The sequence below is a fragment of the Heloderma suspectum genome, chromosome 6, assembly GCF_057233095.1.
Source record: "Heloderma suspectum isolate Gila_16-S chromosome 6, 16-S_ref, whole genome shotgun sequence".
Lineage (NCBI taxonomy): Eukaryota > Metazoa > Chordata > Lepidosauria > Squamata > Helodermatidae > Heloderma > Heloderma suspectum.
Window position 1 is genome coordinate 78,281,278 of NC_139463.1, and position 22,965 is coordinate 78,304,242.

Consider the following 22,965-nt stretch of genomic DNA (forward strand, 5'->3'; position numbering starts at 1 on the left):
TACGTTAATCATCACGTAGCCTATCACGGGTGACTTTAAAAAAAAAAGAAAAAGGGCGTACGCAAATGGCGGCCCCCATAGGGAGCCGCCATTCGTCTTCCTTATTTGGTCGCTGTAGTCTACGTAAATCTTTACGTAGACTACGGTGAAAATAAGGGCAATGCAAATAGCGTTGCCCTTATTTTTGCCGTAGTCAATGTAATCTTTACGTAGACTACAGCGACCAAATAAGGAATGTGAATGGCGGCTCCCTATGGGGGCTGCCATTAGCCGTATGCGCTTTTTTTTTTTTTAAGTCACCCGTGATAGGCTACGTGACGATTTACGTAGCCTATCACGGCTGACTTTGCAAATCTAGCCGTGATACGCTATGTTAATCGTCACGTAGCCTATCACGGGGGCGTTTTTTTTTTTTTTACTTTGGTTGTAATGGCGGTGGCGGCAGCCGGTCAAAAGACCGGCTGCCGCCCCCGCCCCTGACGAAGACCTGCCGAACCGCCGCCGGGACCCACCGTCGGGAGGGACATTCGGGAAAGGTAAGTCCCATCCCAGGGGGGTGCGGGGGGTGCGGAGAATTTCTCCCCGAAACTACTTCGGGGGGCCGAATACGTTGGCACTTGGCCCCCCGAAGTTTCGGGGAGAAATTCTCCCCCATCCCTATTTATCTTTCATTGATTTCACTCCTCTTCATCCAGCTTTAACTCTTTTGACAGAGGAAACTAATGCGGAACACAATGGGGTAATTTGATTGTTCATTATCTGCGATCTATTTGAAACAGAACAAAGGGCATTTAGTGCAGGAGACACCCTGGAGGGTAACGGTAGGGTCACGGCATCATGTAAAGAACCCGCAAACCTCTGTGAAGGAGCAATCTCAATCGTGGTATAAAAGCTCACTGTGAAGGAGCCCTTAGAAACAGCCATTATTCTTTCTTTGACACAACATCCTCCTGCATTCTGAGTTAAGAGCCATACCAAATTCAGGGGGTTAAGCCCACTGCTTCCTTCAAAGATACTAAAATAACATGAAACAATATTAAAACTGGATTCACAGTTGCAGCCAAAATTCTCCACCAGACTAATGAACAGTGAAACTGAGACCATGTTGCTGACTGTGCTTGTGGTGAGGACTGAAATGCTCATAACAGTTCAGGAGAAGCTTGAAAAAAAAAGTATCATACAATAATTTTCAGAAGGATTTTGGACCAGCCCTATAATACTAATAGTGGTATGACTAAGCTTTGATTTATTTTTAAAAAGTCAGATCAATTAACATCGCTGCCTCCAGTTTTCATTAAAATGACTGAGCTCATTGAACATCTGCCCCTTCTAGACAAGCTAGACTCTCACGAGAATAACATACACATTTTGGAAGAGGTAGTCTTTCAATTGCGAATGGAGATCACAGTTTCTCTTCACCACAGCTAGGGTTTTGGCAACGTGTGCTTTGAGTGTATCTTCCTGGGGAAAAAAAAGTGAATTGTTGTTAAATATCTGGATGGAAAAGAAGGCAAGCTAACTGAAGAAAAGCTACAAGAAGACATATAAAATGCTTTGGGAGGAAGCCTGAACTGGCTTTATACTATGCCTCTTCAGAGAAATACATGACATTGATGTGCAATATGGCTTGCTTTCTTGAAGGATATGCTCATCAAGGCTGGAGAAGCCTTGAAATGACCATTCATTTTAAAGAAAGCTCAGGATGGGATTGCAGGATATCATTTTCCACAATCTCAGCGGCAGGTCTAGGATAATTTTTTTGGTGGGGGAGGAATGTTATGGCAGGACTGTTGTTAGGTGAGCAAGGGTTTTATTGTACACATTAAACACAGATATACTGTTACTGAAAGCTGTGGAAACAAATACGAAAGCAGGAAAAATTTGCTGGCCATGGCTAGTACCCCTAGCTATCAGTCGCTTGGAATCATCCCTCTGTGATTTATATACACATTTATCTCATTGCCTTGTCATCTCTGTGAACACCAGTTTGCAAGTATCTGAGGAAAAAAGGATCACCTCCCCCCTCTGCTTACCCCCCCCCCCGACTGGGAGGTAAGGGATTCATACATCCCAAATTCTAAGCGGGGTGTCAGATGACATCAGAGTCCCTGAAAAAGTGCCTGGGCTGTATCCCTGTGAGCCCTGCGTCCACTACACTGCTGAACTTTGCAAAGAAAAGGTGCCCGGCTCAATTCCCAACATCTCCAGGTAGGACTGGGAAAGACTCATGTATGAAACTCTGGGCTACTGCTGCCAGTCAGAGTACACATTACAGAGCTAGCTGGACCTCTGAATGGAGCATCTGTAGAATACAAGTGTACAGCATGTTTTGATAGATTAAAAAACAAAACAAAAACATTTTATGCTGTTAACAAGAGTCCCCAAAGTAGCTTATATAAAAGAAGAAAGGACATAATTGGAATTAACCCCTTAAAATCAAAAGGAGCAGAGTTGTTTTCCATCTTTTATTACAAACCATTCCAAGCCAAGTGGAATAAAAATATTTTTGCATCTGCCTAAAACCCACCAGGGATGTGTCTAGTTTCACATCATTTGGGAAGGAATTCCCTTAACTGGGTTGATGCCATAGCAAAGGTCCTGTTTCATTGCCCCAGCAACTGGACCTCTTTGCTGGTGGGACAAAGAAAAGGGCCTCCGCAGGTGATGTCAACCTATGATCATGTTTATGGGTGAGGACATGGTTTTGCAGAGTTTTGTAAGTGAACACCTCCATGTTAGATTTGGTCTGGAAGTGAATCAGAAGCCAGTGCACCTGACATAAGACCAGTGTAATGTGTGCTTAAAAGTGTACACCGGTCTGACTTGCACGTTTTGCACTAGCTGTGGTTTCCGAACACCTTTCAAGGGCAGCCCCACTTAGGGCATGTTGCAGCATTTTCATACCTCTGCCATGCCCATGCCACATTTGACTATCTGGGTAAAAACCACCACCACGACCACCATCCCCGGCACACACACCTCCAAACAAAACAAACAAACAAAAGAGTCATCTCCCTTTCGGAATGGGTGATGAATCCATTTCAGTTCAGTTTGATAAGAATTTACCAAAATTCTCAAAGTTCACCATATTTAGGATAAAAAGACTGATACACACACACACACACACTGGGTGGGGGGGTAATCTGGGTCAGGCTGCAAATTATTTGTAGAATGTATTTTGCTTGAGAGTATCTGGATGATAAATTAATTTTCCTTTTGTGAGATTGAAATAAATCCAAGTAACTATTTCTAAATTTGCACACACAGTTATCAATTGTCATATCCAGATTTTTGGCAGATTTGTGTCCTTGAGACTGGCCCCCAAAATCTTCTAAGTCCTTAGCAATGCCCATGGAAATACATCTGACTAGGCATTGCAGACCTGTTTCATTTGTGTTTTGTGTTTCCTTTTTCATAAGATCTAGTTCTATCTTCATCCAGATTGTTCATAACCATCTGTGATTTGATTGTTATTTCAAAACAACAAAAGACAACTTACCCCTCCAGGAAGGCACATCTCAGGATGCTCAGTTGAGCAGCACTTCTCCAGAAAATCCTCATCTCCTTTGGCAAGTCTCAGCAGCAGCTGTACTGACAACTCTGGGTGTCTCCTTGAGTATTCATACAGAAACCTGCAACCCAGGAAAGATTTCATCAAGGGACAAGAAGAACAAGAACACAACAATATTTTTGTGACCCACTCAGAAAGCATCAGTTATGGGGAGGTCTAGAAATACAATGAAATGAAATGTTTAAAGTGTTCAATGCGCTTGAAATGCATTATCTCAGTAATCCTTATGACAACCCTGCAAGGTGGGCCATATAATCCATATATTGCGACCACAGAGAGTTTCATGAGCTGTAAACCAAAACCAGTGCCAGATGTTCACCATCCCTCTCCATAAGGGATGGGAGACTTTATAAAATGCTAACTCCTCAAGCACTCCACACACACACCCGTCACACACACAATCCCATCATCCCAATGAGATTAACTAAAAGAAAAGAAAAGAGAGATTCCTCTGTCTGAATCCCATTTGAATTGAATTCACAAGGTTTCCATCCAAGCAAAAGATTCTACTTTGCAGACACAGGCCCCAACCCACCTCAGGTTAGTTAAATTGTATGCCCCACTGATATCAAGGAAGCATAAATTAAGTCACAATGAGCTTGTCCCATTGTTTTTCATGAGAGTTGAAGGACAGATTAATTTAGATGCATTGGGATTGACAGGTTTCCTGTTGTTCCTGATGAACTGATATGGGCAAATAAACTTCACCCAGACTGAGGAGAGATTAACTGTATAAACTAGGGATGTACGAAAGTTCTGCCACAGATCTCGGGGAGGCCGAATGCCAGAGCATTTGGCCCCCCGAAATCGGTGGCGGAATGGCCCGCCACCTCCCCGCCACCCCCCAGGACGAGACTTACCTGGGGCGGATCTTCCTGGCGGCGGCAGTTCGGCTGCGGCGGCTGCGGCTGCCGCCGCCGCCATTTCCAGTTAAAAACAAAACAAAACAAAATGTGATAGATGTGATATCATGGCTAGATGTGATATCATGTGATATCATGGCTAGATGTGATATCATGGCTAGGTTAAAAAAAAACACCGCCGTTTGTGTCCCTGTAGTCAGCCGTGATAGCCTACATAAATGTTTACGTAGCCTATCATGGCTGACTTTAAAAAAACAAACAAACGTGCGTACGCAAATGGTGGCAGCCATGGCCGCCACCATTTGCGTTCCTTATTTTGGCATGTCTTAGTCTACGTAAACATTTACGTAGACTAAGACGGAGAAAATAAGGGGATAAGATAAGAAAATAAGATGCTACGCTATTTGCGTTCCCCTTATTTTCGCTCTCTTAGTCTACGTAAATGTTTACGTAGACTAAGACATGCCAAAATAAGGAATGCAAATGGTGGCGGCCATGGCTGCCGCCATTTGCGTACGCACGTTTGTTTGTTTTTTTAAAGTCAGCCATGATAGGCTAAGTAAACATTTATGTAGGCTATCACGGCTGACTACAGGGACGCAAACGGCGGCGGCTATGGCCGCCGCCCTTTGCGTCCCTGCTAGCCAGCGGCCGGATGTCCGGCTGCTGGCGGAGCCGGCTGGCAGCTTCGCAGAATCACTGCGGAGCACAGCTGGCTGGCCAGGATTCCGGGGGGAGGGACGGAGCGCCTCCCCCCCCACCATCAGCATAATCCGTAAAAGGTAAGTGATTTTCGTACATCCCTAGTATAAACCTCCCCAGGCCTTAAGATCTGAAGAAGTTGCCTTGCCCTTCATCCTACTGAGGTGAGAGTTTTAGAGTGCAGACACCCAGTTTTGTGGAAGAGCCACAATACATACACGCTAGATGCGATCACTACTTGCTTTTTGCCAGATTGTTTATTCATTGGGACAAGATGATGTTTTGTCCTTGCTGGCTCATTTCTTCAATCTTATATCATTATGCAGCCATGTATATGCCGTAGATACTTAAGCAGAATTATATCAGCTCATTTTAAAATCATTGAATAATTATTGAATTATTTTTATACTTAATGTTTGCACATCAGCCCTAGCCAGTTTTGGAAATATGATTCTGAAATACAGCACACAATAACAATATCCATGTTCAACAAACAAAATGAACATAGGGATCAGGTAGGCCACCAAGTCTGTGAACGACGGGTGTCCCTGTGCGACTTGAGCTCATAGAGGGATGGAAGAAAGGGGAAGATGTGTCTCCCAGGACCCATCATGACTTCCCTTTGCTGGCAATCCATGGGTTGTTCCTAACCTCACCTGTCGATTGGATGTTTTGTCATTGCTCCCTTCCCGATTAAATCATGGGCGCCACTTATCATTCAAAGACACTGTAATACAATTGAATGTCTTCATTTTACACTAATGGATGTTTTGATATTTATTCCTTGTACACCAGCCATGGACCTTACTGAAAAGATGAATCCTAAGCAACATGAAGAGAAATGTCCTCAGGGGAGGATGTTGGTTCCACAATCACTGGAGGCACATTGGGTGGGGATGTGAGGCGGGGGCGGGGGGGGGCTTCTTGGTGGCTGCTCCCAGGCACTGATTCTGAAACTCCATGCCAAGGGAGGCTAGGCTGCCCCCATCCATATGGTCCTTTCACTGGCAGGCAAATGTTTTTGGCTATTATTTATTTAATTATTTAATTGGATAAATTGAATTTATTAAATTTCATGCTTTTATTGAGGCAGGACTTTGGCATGTCAGCTGGTGTTCCTGAAGGGCGTTTGACTGGGTGATTGTTATGTCTTTTATTGTTATTGTTTTTAATATTTTTATGTATTTGGTTGTTTGTATATTATGTTTTAACCAATAACTTTTTAAAGATTATTATTCTTCTTGTTGTTGTTGTTGTTGCTAGCTTTCCTGAGTGCCATTTGGGCCAGGGGGATGATAATATAAATGTTTATTATATATTTAATCAATACATCAATACATCAATAATTGAGAAAGAAAGGGAATCTAGGTATTAGGCAGGATTCCTAGTGTGCATTCTTTCCTGGAAATAACTGGTTGTGGGCCAGTCAGGTCTAGGTCTTTTCCAAAGTAAGAGGCAGATCCCAGGCCCACCCAGGTCCTTTCCCTGTTTGCAGGGCAGGCCTCCTTCTCTTGCTTGCCTGCCCTTCTTCCTGTTTTTCCTCCCTGCATCCTGTTCCAGTCCTGCTTTCGAGGGACTTCTTAACCGAGACTCTAGCTGCAACTGATCATCTCCAGATTGACCTTCCTATGGATCTGCCCCAGTGCTTCATCCAGCTCTGGTCCCAGTCATGTGAACAGACATACTTCAGCTCCCTGCATGTTCATCTGCCTACAGTCCAGGCAATAAATCCTGCCAATAGAGAGGATTTAAAATAGTCTGAAATCTGTCCATCATACCTTAGCTGGTGACCTAGCTTGTCCTGAGCATAGCGTTGGCACGCTTCGTCCTCTATGAACTCCCTGACTGTTGGAGACAGACCTGCAGGCTTGTCATCATTTTCCACATTGGCAAGGGAATCTCCTTGTTCCAGCAGCATTTCTCACAGCCACCCTTCACTTTAGAAGAAATTGTATCTTGGTGGCTACAGACGTAGTCTGCCACGTCTCTCTGCAAGAAAAGAGAGTCACAAACAACTTCTTATTGGAAGGAAGTCGCTTTCTAATTCTAACTCTTATCTGGGGAGCTCTGAAGTCCCTCAGAATTTTTTCAGGTCTTCCTCCATAAGAAAAAAAAAAGGTTAATGGTTGGTTGCTCTACAAGTCCTCTTGCCATAGGCTACAAGCCCCCCCCCCAAAAAATGTCCCCTCCTGCAAGGTGCAGATGTAGGGAAGTGCCAAGTGATTTCTAGTTGTATTGTCAGTTGTAGAGTGAGCCCCAAGAGGCCACCATGGAGTCCCACATATATTGTGTGTCCTAGCCTAGAACATGTCCCAGAAATGATGGGGTACTGTGGCACAGGTGCTGAGGTTTCTTGGCAGGGGAAATAATGTACGAAGGATTCCCTGAAAGCAGAAAGTTTCAAATCCACTCTATTTTGATGTTTTATTTTCTCTCAGCAAGCTTCCAACTGTGCACAGCACTATCACCCTTTAGTCTCTTTTCCTGAGATTAAATTCTGAGCCTTTTTGTGCTAGAAGGAAGGACTAGGTCAAAAGAAGCCACCAAGTCAGGGCAGCATGTTTGTGATGTCCACCCCTTGAACTGCGTAAGGCACAGCAATATTGAATGTATGGAGGGTCCAGCTCACCTTCTCACGCAATGACACAGAGTAAAGCTCTCGAGCGTCCTGCCAGAATACCCACCTGTCTGCTGTTTTTGTTCAGACAGATTACCGATGCTTCCGAAATTGTGTATATGGTGGGTGTATGAGTTCGTGTGGTCCAGACATTCCTTGAGGGTGTTATGGTGGAGCAAAACTACTGAAAGGGGCTTGAGCTGACTGCCTAAGGCAAAGCCATCAATGCAAATCCTCTTATGTTAAGAATTCTTAGCTGTTTAGAGGGGATGATCATGTGTTTTCCTTTTTTGAAAATAAAAACAAAACCTAATTACTGCACCCATTTTCAGAGTTTGGAAATGACAGGCAGGATAAAACAGCAAAATGAAGTAATGCTCAAAGGAGACCAAAATCCGTGGGGTGAGTTTTCTGAGAATATAACATCTTGTTGGTTAGATATAACTGAAATTAAATGCATAAATCTTACCCTATTGAGCAAACATGCCAGAGTATCACCTTTGCAGCACTCAGCATGGACATGTGCCATATCCCCAGCAATCTTCTGAATAGTTGCAAAATCAGCCTTGGGGATCTTCTGGGCAAACTGAGCTATTCTCCTAGAAATAAAACCAAAGAAATATCAGGATTATTCAAAGACATATTACAAATATCACCTAGAATTTATTCCCAGCAGGATCAGCAGAATAATCATAATTAGGGCTCGATGCTTCAGTCTACGTCTAGTCTGTGTCACTTTTGCATGTATTCAGTCGGAACGCTATCCCGGAACTCTATTTCTGCATCAGTCTGCAAATGTTTAATGAAAAACAACAAGAATGACGACAACACATAATTTGCATCAAAACACATGCCGTTTTTGTTCCGATCCGTATTTTAGTCCAAAGGCCTCTCCACACCAGCCTAAAATTCTGCATTTAAAATGGGGCTTTCTGCTCCTGTTTTAAATGCAGGATCACAATGACTCCCTTTTGCACGTGCTTCCTTTCCCCCCTGAGTATGGCTACATACGAATCCATGCTCAGAGAATGAGTTCGCTGTTGGTGTGCTGGATTAGAGAAACCCATGGAGAAGAGGTCTCTCTCAGTGGCTATGAGCCCTGATAAGAAATGGAACCTCCATGCTCCAAGGCAGCATACCCGTGAGGGTCAGGCACTGGGGCCAAACAGCAGAGAGAAGCCATTCTGTTCTTGCCCTGCTTGGATGCTCCCAGGGGCCCCAAGTTGGCCACTCCTGGGAGCAGAATGCGAGACTGGATTGGTCCTCAGTCAGATCCAGCAAGGCAGTGAGTGTACAGCTTGTTGGAGCTGAGACACACCACCTTATCTAGCCAGGCTAGGATCTTGTGTCATCCTTGTTTTAATTGCAATTACTGTGTGACTCTACAATGTATACATTGGCTCTTGTGCTGGAATCATTGGAGCATATTTATATGTATATGGGTCCTGCTTACTTACTTATTTATTTATTTATTTATTCATTTGACTTATTAACCACCCATCTGACCGGCTACCCAGCCACTCTAGGCGGCGTACAATACTAATAACAAATTTATGTAATGAACTGAACGAAACAGCATAACTAAACAACACTGCACTAAAACTCCCATTCCCACCCCAAATGCCCGCCTGAACAACCAGGTTTTTAAAGTCCGGCAGGTTTTGGTCATTCACAGTTGCATTTGTCATTCTATTATCCATTTCGCTTATGTTTCCCCCCGCCCAAACAAAACAGACTTACATAGCCTTCAAACCCCCTTCTTCATGCTTCTTCAGGATATAACAAATCTGCTTCTGAATACCAAGTGCTTCTCTCAGTTTAAGTGAATTGGCTGATGCCTGTTACCAAACAAAAATTAAAATTAATCTGAGGGAAAGGTGCTTTTCCAGATTCGTGAGCTCAATACAAAGAGTGGGTTAGATGGTAGAAAATGGAGAACAAACATTTCCTCATGCTGCCCTATAAAATCTGGGGCAAAATACAACCAAAGTTAAGGCACTTGGAGGTAGGGGCGGATCCCCCCCTGACCAGTTTCTCCAGGCTCCTGCCCAGCTGCTGTCCCCGCTTGGACATTCCCGGACATGCTCATGTGCCACCCCCTCCTTTGCTGAGCCACCCACACCTACCCTGAGACATTTGCAAGCGCCCATTATGCCCGCAGTTGCCATTTTGCAAGGAAACCCTGCGACCTGGGAACATCTGTAAATTTAATATTGCAGACACAGCAGTGCTAAAGGCCCCATCTATGCAATATTACAGGCATACATGGGCTGTTTATGCCTATAACATTATGTAAATGGGTCCTTTACGGCTTCTATGTGTACAATGTTAGACTTATGGAAGTTCCCAAGTCACTATAATTTTTCACAAAATGGAGAGCATGGGAATGTCAGGAACTCACAAACGGATCGTGGTAGATGCTGGTGGCACAGGGAGCGCATGGGGGGTGAGTGGGGGCAGCAGTTTGTTGGTCGCAGCTCAGAGGCATGAGCGGGGGGGGGAGTATATCAGACTCCCAGACTCAACTGAGCATCTGCTCCATCCTTACTTGTAGGTTGCATTGTGTTCAATAGGACCTATTAAGGCACAACACTTCACTCAATGAGAGTCAATACTGGTGATCGTTGCCTAGACCATGCCCATATGCTGCATTCGTAGTACACTTCCTGTACAGAAATGCCCTGGAAGTGTGAATTTTTTATAATTTTAGTGAGGAAAGATGTTGTCTTGATATGACATGAGTCAACAATTTGACCAGGATGGCCTAATGGCAGAAGCAATCTCTCCAGACGTTTGGGGACAGTATGATCCAGACGTTTGGGGACAGTATGATTTCCAGGTGTGCTAGTGAAGTGGCCAAACGTGATCCAAGAGGCATGTCACAAGATTCCTTGTAAAGCTATGGACGATGCTGGGGGATGCTCCTCAGATTGTACCTGATCCCAGAGTTGTGGATCATCCTCTGCCATGTACCAAGAAGAACTCCTGTTGATCCTTCAAAATTCGCAATTCTCCAAACTTTGCAATGGCGTTCTTCAAAGAAATATGCATACAAACATTGGATTGTAGGGAAAATAACATTGAAAAATGTATTGTATTAGGAAAACTGCTTGCAAAAAAGTGTGTGTTTTAGTGCACACAGAAATGCATGTATTAGTGAAAATAAGATTAAAAGTGCCTTTTGTTAGGAAAATGGCTTGCAAAAAATGTGTGTATTAGGGGAAATGGTGTTCAAAAATTCATGTATTCGGAGAAATACACACCAAAAGGTGGATGAATTTTCATAAAAACTTAAAAAAAAAAAACAACCTCAACATTTAGAAAACCGAATTTAAGATTGGAAGAATAATCACAACATTTGGGTTTAACCAAGCATGAGCTTGGGGAAAAAATGAGATAGGGGTAGGAGTGCACGAAAGCCACTTACCTGGTCTCACAGCTTTTCGCAGTGGGGGGAGGCGCTTCGCTGCTCTTCCCCCGAAGTTCAGGCTGGGAGGGAGGCTTCCCGCCTCGCCCGGCTGAAATTCAGGCTGGGGAGGAGGCGCCTCGCCTTGCCCGGCCACGAAATAAAAAGTTTTTTTTTTTAAAAAAAAAAAACGCCCCCGTGTTAGGCTACGTGACGATTAACGTAGCCTATCACAGCTAGATTGCAAAGTCAGCCATGATAGGCTACGTAAATCGTCACGTAGCCTATCACGGGTGACTTAATAAAAAAAAAAGCGCGTACGCAAATGGCGGCCCCCATAGGGAGCCACCATTTGCGTTCCTTATTTGGTCGCTGTAGTCTACGTAAATCTTTACGTAGACTACGGCGAAAATAAGGGCAACGCAAATAGCGTTGCCCTTATTTTCGCCATAGTCTACGTAATCTTTACGTAGACTACAGCGACTAAACAGGGAACGCGAATGGCGGCTCCCTATGGGGGCCGCCATTAGCCGTACGTGCTTTTTTTTTTTTAAGTCATCCGTGAAAGGCTACGTGACGATTAACGTAGCCTATCACGGCTGACTTTGCAAATCTAGCCATGATAGGCTACGTTAATCGTCACGTAGCCTATCACGGGGGCGTTGTTATTTTATTTTAGTTTTATTGGAATGGTGGTGGCGGCAGCCGGTCGAAAGATTGGCTGCCGCCCCCGCCCCTGACGAAGACCTGACGAACCACCGCCGGGACCCGCCGCCGGGAGGGACATTCGGGAAAGGTAAGTCCCGTCCCGGGGGGGGGGTGCGGGGGGCAGGAGGGTGTGGAGAATTTCTCCCCGAAACTTCTTTGGGGGGCCGAACACGTTGGCGCTCGGCCCCCCGAAGTTTCGGGGAGAAATTCTCCACCAACCCTAGATAGGGGTCAAAACTCAAACTGACACATCCATCTTTCCTTCCGCATCGAATGCATGATCTCATCCAGGCTCTCTGGTATAGTGTTTTATTAACATATGCAGTTGTGAACACTGAAAACTACCAGAGAGAGAGAAAATCTGGAAGCAACAATTTGGCAATCACACTGAGATTGCTCCCCCCCCCCGCTGTTTCATCAGTGAACAGAAATAGGATCTGTAGTGTAGAAGGAGGGAAACTAAGGGAACTGAATGCTGCAGGAACTGCACATGCTCCAATTATAGAATTCACTACAAACAAAAAAACAAAAAACACCTTTCTTAGCCCAAGTGGAATTAAGGAGAAAAGAACACAACACAAATTTAATTTTGGGACTGTGGGAATGGAATGTGGAATGTGGGAAATGGAATGTGGAAAATCTGTTTGTAGAAAATCTGTCAGTAGGAAATCTGTTCCTAGTGACCATTGGGTACTGCTTCTAAGTTCTAGAATCCAATTATTCTGGACCAAATGAGTTCATAGCAAGCAATGCTTTATAAGCTATCGTGAGCATAACTCCTTAGTTCAAGTGTGCAGCTGGCAACAGTCACTTACACACCTGGGTCCCTGCAGTGAGTGATCAGGCAGGGAGAAGAGAGAAAACTGCAACAGAGTCAGTTCAAGAGAGAGATTTGAGGTTTCTGATTCACATAGGGTTGGTTCAGAGTTAAGGGGACTTGCACAGAGACCAGTCTCTTGCTCAGGAAGGGAGTTTTCAATCAAATATGGCTGCAATCCTATCCACACTTATTGGGGAGTAAGTCGCTTTGAACCTAATAAGACTTACTTCTTAGCAGGCATGCATAGGTGGGCTCTGTAATGGACGCAATTAATGACTTCATAATCATAACCGTATAGCAGGAAAGGTTTGCAAAATTCCAGAACGAGAGCTCCAGAGGGACCAGCAATTCCAGGATTTTGTGCTCTTTTCAGATCAAGACAGCCTGGGGAGGGACGGCAGGCCCAGCTCCAGGTTTCGGAGCAGCCAGGACAGATGGCTGTTGAGGCAACGCACACAAACCTCCCAGCTGTGCTGGCTTAACTATGCTTCCCCAAGCAACAAGGTAAGCATGTTGTGGGCAAGGCTGCCATAAAGAGGAGGGCAGGTCGGGCACGTCTGGTCGCCCGGCTCACGGCTACAATTCTGGCCAACGGCCACCATGGGCAGGCAAGCGGCCCGCAGCAGCAACAGCAGAAGCACTGTGGCAGTGGTGATGGGGAGGGAACCACTGGGCACTGGCATGTGCCCCAGCATTGTGTCTGCGGGTGGTAGGCCTGGTAGGAGATCCCAAGTTCAATCTGCGGCATTTCTAGAGGAAACGAATTTCAGAGCATGGAGGAGGACAAAACCTGTGCCTGATGCCCTGAAGAGCCAGTGTCAGAGAAGACAATCTGCGGCTAGATGTATCAGTGCCCTGAGCTGGGATAAAGCAGTTTCCTGTGAATCTACCAAGGTGAATTCTGTAAACCTCCCTAGAAAAATGACACAGTCTGATCTGAATTATAGCGAAATACCTTTTCGGCGAAGCAGGCGCCCTTGTCAGCTGCCTGGCAGCAAGTTTCCAGTACACCGTCATACCCATGGGTTGCTTTGAAGATTGTGACAACCTTTGCGAAAGGATGCCTTCTCGCAATCTCATACATGAATCTAAGTAAAATAATGATGATGATGATGGTGATGAGGAGGAGGATAATGATGATGATGATGGTGATGATGATGGTGATGATGATGGTGAGAATTTGCATTAATCGGTGCTGCATTTTCATAAGGCAGGATCTGGTCTATTTAAAGGAAGTTGCTGTTATCAAGAAGAGGCGGGACAATTCAAGATTCAAGTTCCCACATGAGAGACCAAGGCTGCACCCAGTGAAGCTGCTTCAATCCCACTGGCTTCATTGCAATAGATCTGAGAGAGCCAGTGTGGTGTAGTGGCGAGAGTGACGGACTGGGAGCCGGGAGATCCGGGTTCTAGTCCCCACTTGGCCATGGAAGCTCACTGGGTGACTTTGGGCCAGTCACAGACTCTCAGCCCAACCTACCTCACAGGGATGTTGTTGTAAGGATAAAATGGAGAGGAGGATTATGTACGCTGCCTTGGGTTCCTTCAGGAGGAAAAAAGGCAGCATGTAAATGCAATCAATCAATCAATCAATCAATTTGACAGCATCTATGCTTGTACATTACACTACACTAAATCACAGTACTTTAAGGTACTCCATTAAATCATGAAGTCAAGCACTGAGTACAGATCACTGTATAGCCAAAATGGGGCTAATGAGAAAAAAAGGGGTGTCTATAGTAGAGCTGTGCACTGCTTCAGCCCAAGGCCCAAACCTGAGCTGGATTGGGCCCACCTCCAAAGCCACAAAGCACCCTCCGAGTCGGATCAGGGTGCCCTGCACAGCCCAAGTATATACAATGCTTGGGAGGACCCCAAAAATTGCACGGGGGGGGGCTTTTTAAAAAACCAATTCCCCCCCACACTCACAATGAAAATTGAGGATGCTCAGTGGCCACATAATTTTGGGTGTCATGTGGTTCAGAAAAAGTCACAAATGGGTGAGGTTGGAATGGCATATCGTGGACAAGGGCATAGCCCCCTGGGTTCCACTTCAAACCAAGGAAGGAGAGGATTCATGGCAGGATGCATGTGTGAAACACAGAACAGGACGCTCCTTGTAGAAAGTGAGGATACACAGCCACAGTTTGTGGCAGGCCCCACTTCGTCTTTGACAGCTGACATGAAGTCGCAGTGAGTATTCACGATTATGTGATAGATGATATGCGACAGAAACCAAAATAGAATTCTTCAGTAAAGAAAAAAGGAAAAAGCACTGAATCAATTGACTTACTGGCCCAAAACTCGGAGCTTGTTATCATGATATTGTTTGCAGCCCTCCTCCACTTCTGGATGTTGGAAGGGTGGAATGACTCCCGGAGTTTCATTTTTATGAGACAGAAAACATTCATTTCTTTCCAGATCAGCTTTAGCACAGCATTCGGTAAATCCGTATTTCTCAACTAAACCTGGTTCGTGACAAATTTCATCCAGGAAAATGGTACGCTGGTGGACAGAAGCAAAGCATTGCTTTAATTCATTAGGAAGACTGGAATTCTCCACTGGAGCCAGTACTGTCTGGAACATCTGCCCCAGCTAAGTCTCGTCCCTGGGGGGATCCGTGGGGGGGTGGCAGGCTGTTCCGCCACAGATTTCAGGGGGCTGAATGCCAGTGCATTCGGCCTCACTGAAGTCCGTGTTGGAATTCTCCACCATCCCTATGCAAATGGCGGCTGTCGTAGCAGCCGCCATTTGCGTCCTTGCAAGCAGTCTACTTGCAAGATAGGCTACTTAAGTATTTACGTAGCCTATCACAGCAAAGAGCAAGGATGCAAATGGTGGCCACTACCCGCCGTTTATACTTACGTAGCTTATCACGGTAAAGGCAGCCACGCAAATGGCATCTACTACTCCATTTGCGTGGCTGCCTTTACTGTGATAAGCTGCGTAAATACTTATGTAGCCTATCACGGCTGCAAGAATGCAAATGGTGGCCCCAGCAGCCCAGCCACAGCTGGCCAGGAGACCAGCCAGAGCCGCCGCCAGAGCCGCTGCTGCCGCATCTGCCCCAAGTAAGTTCCGTCCCGGGGTGATTCCACGGGGTGACGGGGGGCAGGAGGCCATTATGCCATGGATTCCGGGAGGCTGGATTCTAAAGAATCTGGCCTCACTGCAATCCGTGGTGGAATTCTCTGATATCCCTAGCCAGAACAGAGGCAGAGTTTCAGCTCAGCAGAGAAGCCCCAGCTGCTCTCCTCTCCAGCCAACAAGCCTGTCCCAGCTGAAGCAGCTCCCCCCTGGCTCCATTTCCCATTTCAGGACTCTGTCTGGGGGAAGTGAGGACAGGACAGAGGAGGATATCAGTGGTTGGGGAGGAGGGAGGCCAGTGGGTGGAGGGAAGAAGGCCTGGATGCAAAGACCTTTCAGCCAAAAGCTCTGCCGCCAGCAGAGAAAGCACAGCAGATGGTCTCAGAGGCCCCTCTCATGAATATTGCTGCAAAGGAGGGCAGTGCAGCAAAACAGCCTCTGGCATTCCTCCAACCCTGCCGGCAGCAGCCCAGAAGGGCTTGGGGTGGAGAGAGGGCTCTGAGAACAGAGCTGTCTGTCATCTGGGTGATCCGCTCATAGGACCGCTCTGCAAAGGGTATTCTCATAGTCATCCGGTGTGGTCAACCAGCAGGTTGAGCAGACATAGAAGTGCTTCTGAGGGATCATCCCATGCCGGGTCAGCAAATGCACCCCGCTCTTCCTGAACGATGCTTCAGCCCACAAGAGATGTCCATAGCTCATGTGAGCTCCACTGGAATGAGAAACTTTGTTTCTCACGCACTGTTATCCAAACAGTGTCTGTTGACTTGTCCTGTCTTGGAGGCTTCCGCATTTAGATGGCAAAAATGGTACATATCCGTTGTCACGCAAAGCGTCAGTTCCAAAAGATTTATGTTCTCTACATTTTGAAGCTCAAGACATGGGTTCAATGTTATTCTGTAGAAGCAATTTAAGTATGATACCCATGGTGTCTGGGTTCAGACACCGTGCTAACAACCTGCAAACAGGGTGATCGTTGGTGGCTAATTGAAAGCAGAAGCAGCAAGCATGCCGGGGACAGCACACTTCCTCAGTCCCAAGAGATGTCAGCAGTTTGTGCATTCAATGACAAATTGCTGTTATGTGTGAACCAGGTGCCACCCCTCACTTCACACACACACATACACACAATGCCATTTAAATGTGGACATACATATCCTCCAAGACAATAGACACAGTTACTTAATGATGTATGGGAAAGACAAAGTTCTCCATTGCAGTGTACATGCAATGATGTAAGAGGCACCCCAGAAGGTTTGGTGGCAGGAGCAGCATTCAGGGACACTGGGATGCATTTTATGGAAGAAAAAAACCCTAAACCATGAGGGTGACGATTTCTCAGAACGTCTACCCCGGTCTACTTGCTGATTCACCATAGTGAATGAGTATTACAAAGTAGGGCTGTGCACAGCTTCAGCCCAAGGCCCGAACCCTGAGTCAAAGCGGGCCATTTCGGGCCACTTTGTGCCCCTCCTGAGGCAAAGCGGAGGGGGCATGAAGCAGCCCGGAGTGGGTCACTCAGGGTGCTTCGGAGCTTTGGCCCCTGGACCAGCCCCCCCGATGCCCCTACGCAACCCCCCAGATCCGTACCTGGGCCACCTGCTTCCCTTCTGCCTCCTCGGCCACCACGCCGCCGCCTTCTCCGTTGCACTGCCGCCTCCGCCATCTTCTTCTTCACTGCTGCCGCCGCCTGCTGCTCCTGCTGTCATCTTCGTCCTTGCCACTGCCATCTCCTGAGGCCTGGACACATGGTGACTGGTCTTCTTCCAGGGACTTGCCATTTAAAAAATGGTGACTCCCTGCAAGAACAGGCGCTGCGCATCCAAGGCTGAGGAGCTGGTGGTGGTGGGCTGGGGGGGCAGCGGCGGTGCCTCAGAGAAGGTGGCGGCATGGCGAAAGCTTCTATGACTACATCTGTACCCACAGCACACATTATTTTTCCAGGCTGAGCATGGACCCCCAATCTGACTCGGGAGCCTCTATGGCTTCCACCCCCCACATGCCATACCCCAGCTCCTTCCCTGGGCCCAGGGTCCATGCCGCTGCTGCCAGTGCTGCTGGGGAGCTGCCAGGCAAGGCAGTGCCAGCACTGCTGGGGAAACCGCTGCCCTTCACTGCCCTCCAGCTGGCATGGAAGCAGAAGTCACCTGCCCACTGCACTCTCTCCCTTCTTGCGAGGAGGGGAGGGCACCTGGTCGGAGGCTGACTCTGCCTCTGCTCCAGCCTTCAGGGCTTCCTTGCTTGTGAGGAGCCTGTGAAGGCCTGAGTGAGGCCAGCGGCAGCAGCATGTGATGAGGGCGGGCTGCCGCCATCACCACGGGGGGAGCCTCTGCCGCCACCCTCTCCAAGGCTCTCTGGGTGTGTGCCAGCAGCCTCCTCATTCTGGGGAATGGGGGAGCCATTTTTTAAACGGCGGTTCCCTGTACTTCCAGGAATACAGGGACCTGCCATTGGAAAGATGTCTCTCCCCGTTCCCTGGATCAAGAGGGCTGCCAGCTAGGGATGGCGGAGAATTCTGCCACGGATTTCAGTGAGGCCGAATGCACTGCCATTCGGCCCCCTGAAATCCATGGTGGAATGGCCTCCCACCCCCCGCCACCTCGCGAAATAGCCCCAGAACGAAACTTACCTGGGGCTCTGGTGGCAGCTGCGGCGGCAGCTGGTCTTTTGACCGCCTGCCACAGCCGCCATTTGCATCCTGCTCTTTGCCGTGATAGGCTACCTAAGTATTTACATAGCCTATCATGGCAAGCTAAAAAAAAAAATAACGGCATACGCAAATGGCGGCGGCTACAACAGCTGCCATTTGTGTTCCCTTTTTTTCACTGTTTTAGCCTATGTTTACATAAGCTATTACGGCGAAAAAAGGGAACACAAATAGCACAGTGGGCGCTATTTGTGTTCCTTTCCCCCCCCGCCGTAATAGCTTACGTAAATATTTACATAGGCTAAAACGACGGGGGAAAAAAGGAACGCAAACGGCGCCCACTACGCTATTTGCGTTCCCCTTTTTTTGCTGTAATAGCTTACGTCAATATTTACGTAGGCTAAAACAGCAAAAAAAAGGGAACACAAATGGTGGCCGCCGTAGCCCCCGCCATTTGCGTACACTTTTGTTGTTGTGGTTGTTTTGCTTGCCGGATGTCCGGCTGCGGGCGGCCCCAGGTGGCGGCTCCGCAGAATCTCTGCAGAGTGGAGCTGGCCAGATTAGGATTTCGGGGGGAGGTGCAGAGTGCCTCCCCCCCCCACGGATCACCCCTTTGGAAAGGTAAGTGACTTTCATACATCCCTACTGCCAGCGAGTGTTCAGAGGACCAAGTAAGGAGCTGGAGCTGGGCAGCTGTAGTGGCAATGGTCTAGTGGCTGGGCCTCCGGATTGCTCCAATGCATGCCAACGTGCTTTGGAGTGACCCGATCCTCTTGGGCCACTTCGAGTCCCCTCCGTCTCAACTCAGAGGTGGCCAGAAGAGGCCTGAGGCATCCTGCTTCAACTTGGAGTTCGGGTCTCAGGCTGAAGCACTGCACAGCCCTATTATTTTATATCACAAAATAAGAATGGGGGTGGGGGAAGCCTGACCTTTTTATCTGTGTTGATAACTGTATGATTAGGTATATAAAAAAGTGACAATGAAAATGCTTTCTTGCAAATTAGTTTTGAATATATATAGGAGGAAGAATATCCATCTTTTTCTTGGAATCTTAACCCATGCCCTCCTTTGAAACATTTGAACTGCTCACCCTAGTAAAATCTGAAATGACACTCCTGGGTAGTAGGTTGCAAAGTGTGGTATAAGATTTTGGAAACCTTTCCAACAATATGCTAATCCATCTATGCCCTGCAAAATCCATGTTTTCTCATGTGTTATATTGCAACTAGGGAGGTAGGGATTGTGTAAGATCTGTTCTATCTGTATTTTGCAGATAGTCAGGCACCAGGACCGTTTCTCCACCAATTTTGGGGGGCCGAATGCATTGGCATTCAGCCTCCTGGAAATTCATGGAGAAATTCTCTGACATCCCTACCAAAATGAGCATTTTCACTCTTCAACCTATGGGGGGAATGTGCATTTTTGGCCAGTTTTAATGTGTATTATTCCATTACTAAATTTGTGCAAAATCCCAGAAATTTAGAAAACCAGTCTGCTAGTCAATCGAAACCTCCTGACCAAGGAAGAGCAAATCCAAACTAATTTGATGCCATTTTGGATTTCTCCAGTGTCCCTAATTACAGCCCTGAATAGGGTGACCTGCATCTGAGCCCGGACATTCAGACTTGTTCTCGTGAAACAGATATCACCCCTCTTTTATATAGATTGGTTTCTATCATTGATTTTTGCCTTCTGTTTGTCATTTTCTCAGGGGGGGGGGCACTTTGTTCATTAGTGGACAAAACACTAAATAACTCAGTGACTGACCAGGGGTCTAGGATATGCTGTGTTGCAATATTTCTAAGGAAGTTCTCCAAGTCTATTTCTTGAAGGCTTACCGAAGGCTTTGCACATCCCAGGTCTGAATGTTCATCAGCGGTACATTTCTTTGCAAGCGCTTCAGTATCAACCACCAGTTTATGCACCTCCTCAAATGTGTTTCTTGGCAAATTCTGAGAGAACAAGATCAAGGCCCTGGGAGAAAAGGGGCAGAAGTGATAAAGAAAGCAATTATTTCCGTGCCTTATCGGGGTTCCCAATCATGGGAGCTATGTAAGCACATTTGGCCGTACAAGCTTACAAGCCCCCATGCACACTTTTGCACTCAATCCACAGAGGCCTCCGAGGTAGCTGGGGTGCAAGGATGCTTGGGTGCTCACGCCTGTGCCACCCCCACTTTTGCTCTACAGGTCATGCAGGCAAACACCTGGATAGGGTGTACATACTACAGAAACCCCCAAGCCCAGGACATTCTTCGAGAAGGTGGCTGCACTGTAGTTAGAGGGTATGTATGTCCCTAACACTTCCTAAAGATTGTGCGTTGGGTAGGAAAAAAGAATATATAGTGAAGGAAATGCTTCCAAGTTGGTACTCTCAAAATGGAAGAAGGGAAATACTAGAGGACAAAATGGGCCTTATTTGATAAGATAAAAAAGGTCAAAGGAGCGCTTCCAAAAGTCTTGCGTTGTGACAGCCATTATGAACCATCGGCCCTATTTTATGTGTCTACAACCCTGATGATCAACTATTGGTAGGGGACTCTAAAAGGCTGGCATCAGTTTTAACTGTTTGCTAGGGCTCTCACACAGTTATCAATAACCCATATTGGATTCATGTGATGAGTTCTAAGTGATGAATCAATTTCATGCGCAGAATATCACATTTGAATGGAACCATAATATTGAGACCACACCTTTCCCTGCATTTATTTTGATCAGCCTTTCCAAACCTGGCACTCTCCAGATGAGTTGAGCAACTGTGTGAGAGAGAGTGCCAGCTGGGGAGGCCTGTGTTAGATGATGCCTTGTTTGTAGATTTTTAAAAATGTTTTAGATGACAGCTGCTTAGAGAAGGCTGGTTCCAGGATTGAGGAGCACTCCTGGCTGCAGTGATGGCATGGGAGCTGCTCCTTTAAAGCTGTCAGCTCCCAACATACCCATATTCAAAGGCATTGTGGGGAATTTAGATTCCTGGCATCTTAGAGGTAATTGGCTAATGCCGGGAGCCCATGGCAGCCATCAGGACCAGTGAGACTGGCCAGGACGGTGGGGTCATAGTAGTTTCCCAGGGGTGCCAGGTCAGGATGTGGAACAACCACAAAATCTGGTTCAGAACCTGATTTGGAGATGTGAAAACGACCCCAGTTTGCCTCAGACTAATTTAGAGGCTTCCCATTCAACTCTGGGCTTGCATCCAAACCTTGATGCAAAAATCCACGCTTCACGTCTCCCATTCAGTATGTTTGGAAATCAACCCGTTTGGCAGAACTGGTTAATATTCAAACCACTGTCGCTCTTTCCGTGCGTATGGAGCCTGCCAAATTTCAGGCAAAGAGGTGGAGGGGGCTTTCTGCTAGCTGTCTTTACACCTTTATTTTTAAATTTAAAATAACGTTTCTGTTGATTGGCCTTTGTGGGGATAATTGCCCCTTGTTGGAGGATGACACTTGCTATCAGATGGATAGGTGAAGAGAGATGTCTAGAAGAGCAGCCTTTACAGTTGGGGAGTTTCCAAAAAAGGGTGTGCTTGTCATCACCCCTGGCTTTTTGTGCACACTTGCTATGAAAGTGACATAGAACATAGATGTAGCTAACAACAACAACAAAAACACCTTGCAAGATTTCAAAAGGATAGGTCCAGTTTTCTGTGGGGAAGGGGGTTGGTGGAAGGATCGTCTTCGATTTTTGGTGGAAGGAGAATCTTCAACTTGGTGTGTGGCCATGGTAGGGACACACCTCTTTGTTTTGGGGAGAATTTGTATGAAAATAGCATAAAGATCCAGAAAGCTGGGCAAGCAACCTGCAAATTTCAGAAGGATAAGGTCCTGCATCTTGGGAAGTATAGGGATGTCCACCATGAGGAATTACAACCTGTTGGGGGCTTGCTGGAGTTCTGTGTCACACCCAACTTGCCTTGCATTTGCTAGCCAAGCCAGAAGTTTTCACCAAACTCTGGGAACTTTTTTTTTTTTTTAAATTGCCAAAATAGACATTTGTACAAATTGTGGCTGCAATTCACACAGATTGTGACCAAAATTTATGCAAATCATGCCAATCCCAGCCGCTATTTCCACCAATGTCTGTCTCCGCAAATATCAGGATGAATTTTAAAAAATGGAAAATCCACTACCTGGCCTGACTCGCTGTGGATCAATTTGGGGCTTTTTTGGGCCAACTAGGGAACGATGAGCCAAGTTGGGGGGGGGGGAATGAAAGGTCATTGAGCTCCACCCCACAACCAGATTCCTCAGACATCCCTGGGGAGTTAGGATGAATGAAGAAATGTTTAAGACTATTTTGTTCTCTGCTCGATCGGTACCAAAGTCACAAAATATGCAATAGGGCAGGGGCGAACAGTGGATGTGCAAAGACGTCAGTGTTTCACGTTCTCCAAGCAAGCACCCAATGCTACATGCTCCTGGGTCCCACGGGCTACACCCAAACAGCCCTGTGATATATGACCCCGACATCCCTCCCCCAAGGCACGGTGATCTGAGAACTCTATCAAACCAATTCAGTGATTTGAAGCTAGAACAGTGGGCGCT

The 22,965-nt window shown here is 46.6% G+C and overlaps 1 protein-coding gene across 1 annotated transcript in view; it reads right to left on the reverse strand.

The window, feature by feature from the left end:
• Nucleotides 1–22,965, reverse strand: part of LOC146341313 (albumin-like) — a 40,076-nt gene that overhangs the window by 11,331 nt on the left and 5,780 nt on the right. Inside the window, 9 exon segments of the mRNA XM_084807194.1 lie at nt 1,364–1,461; nt 3,500–3,632; nt 6,915–7,053; nt 7,056–7,125; nt 8,223–8,352; nt 9,494–9,591; nt 13,643–13,775; nt 14,981–15,192; nt 20,261–20,396. Of these exon segments, the coding sequence (XP_084663320.1) occupies nt 1,364–1,461; nt 3,500–3,632; nt 6,915–7,053; nt 7,056–7,125; nt 8,223–8,352; nt 9,494–9,591; nt 13,643–13,775; nt 14,981–15,192; nt 20,261–20,396 (1,149 nt within the window).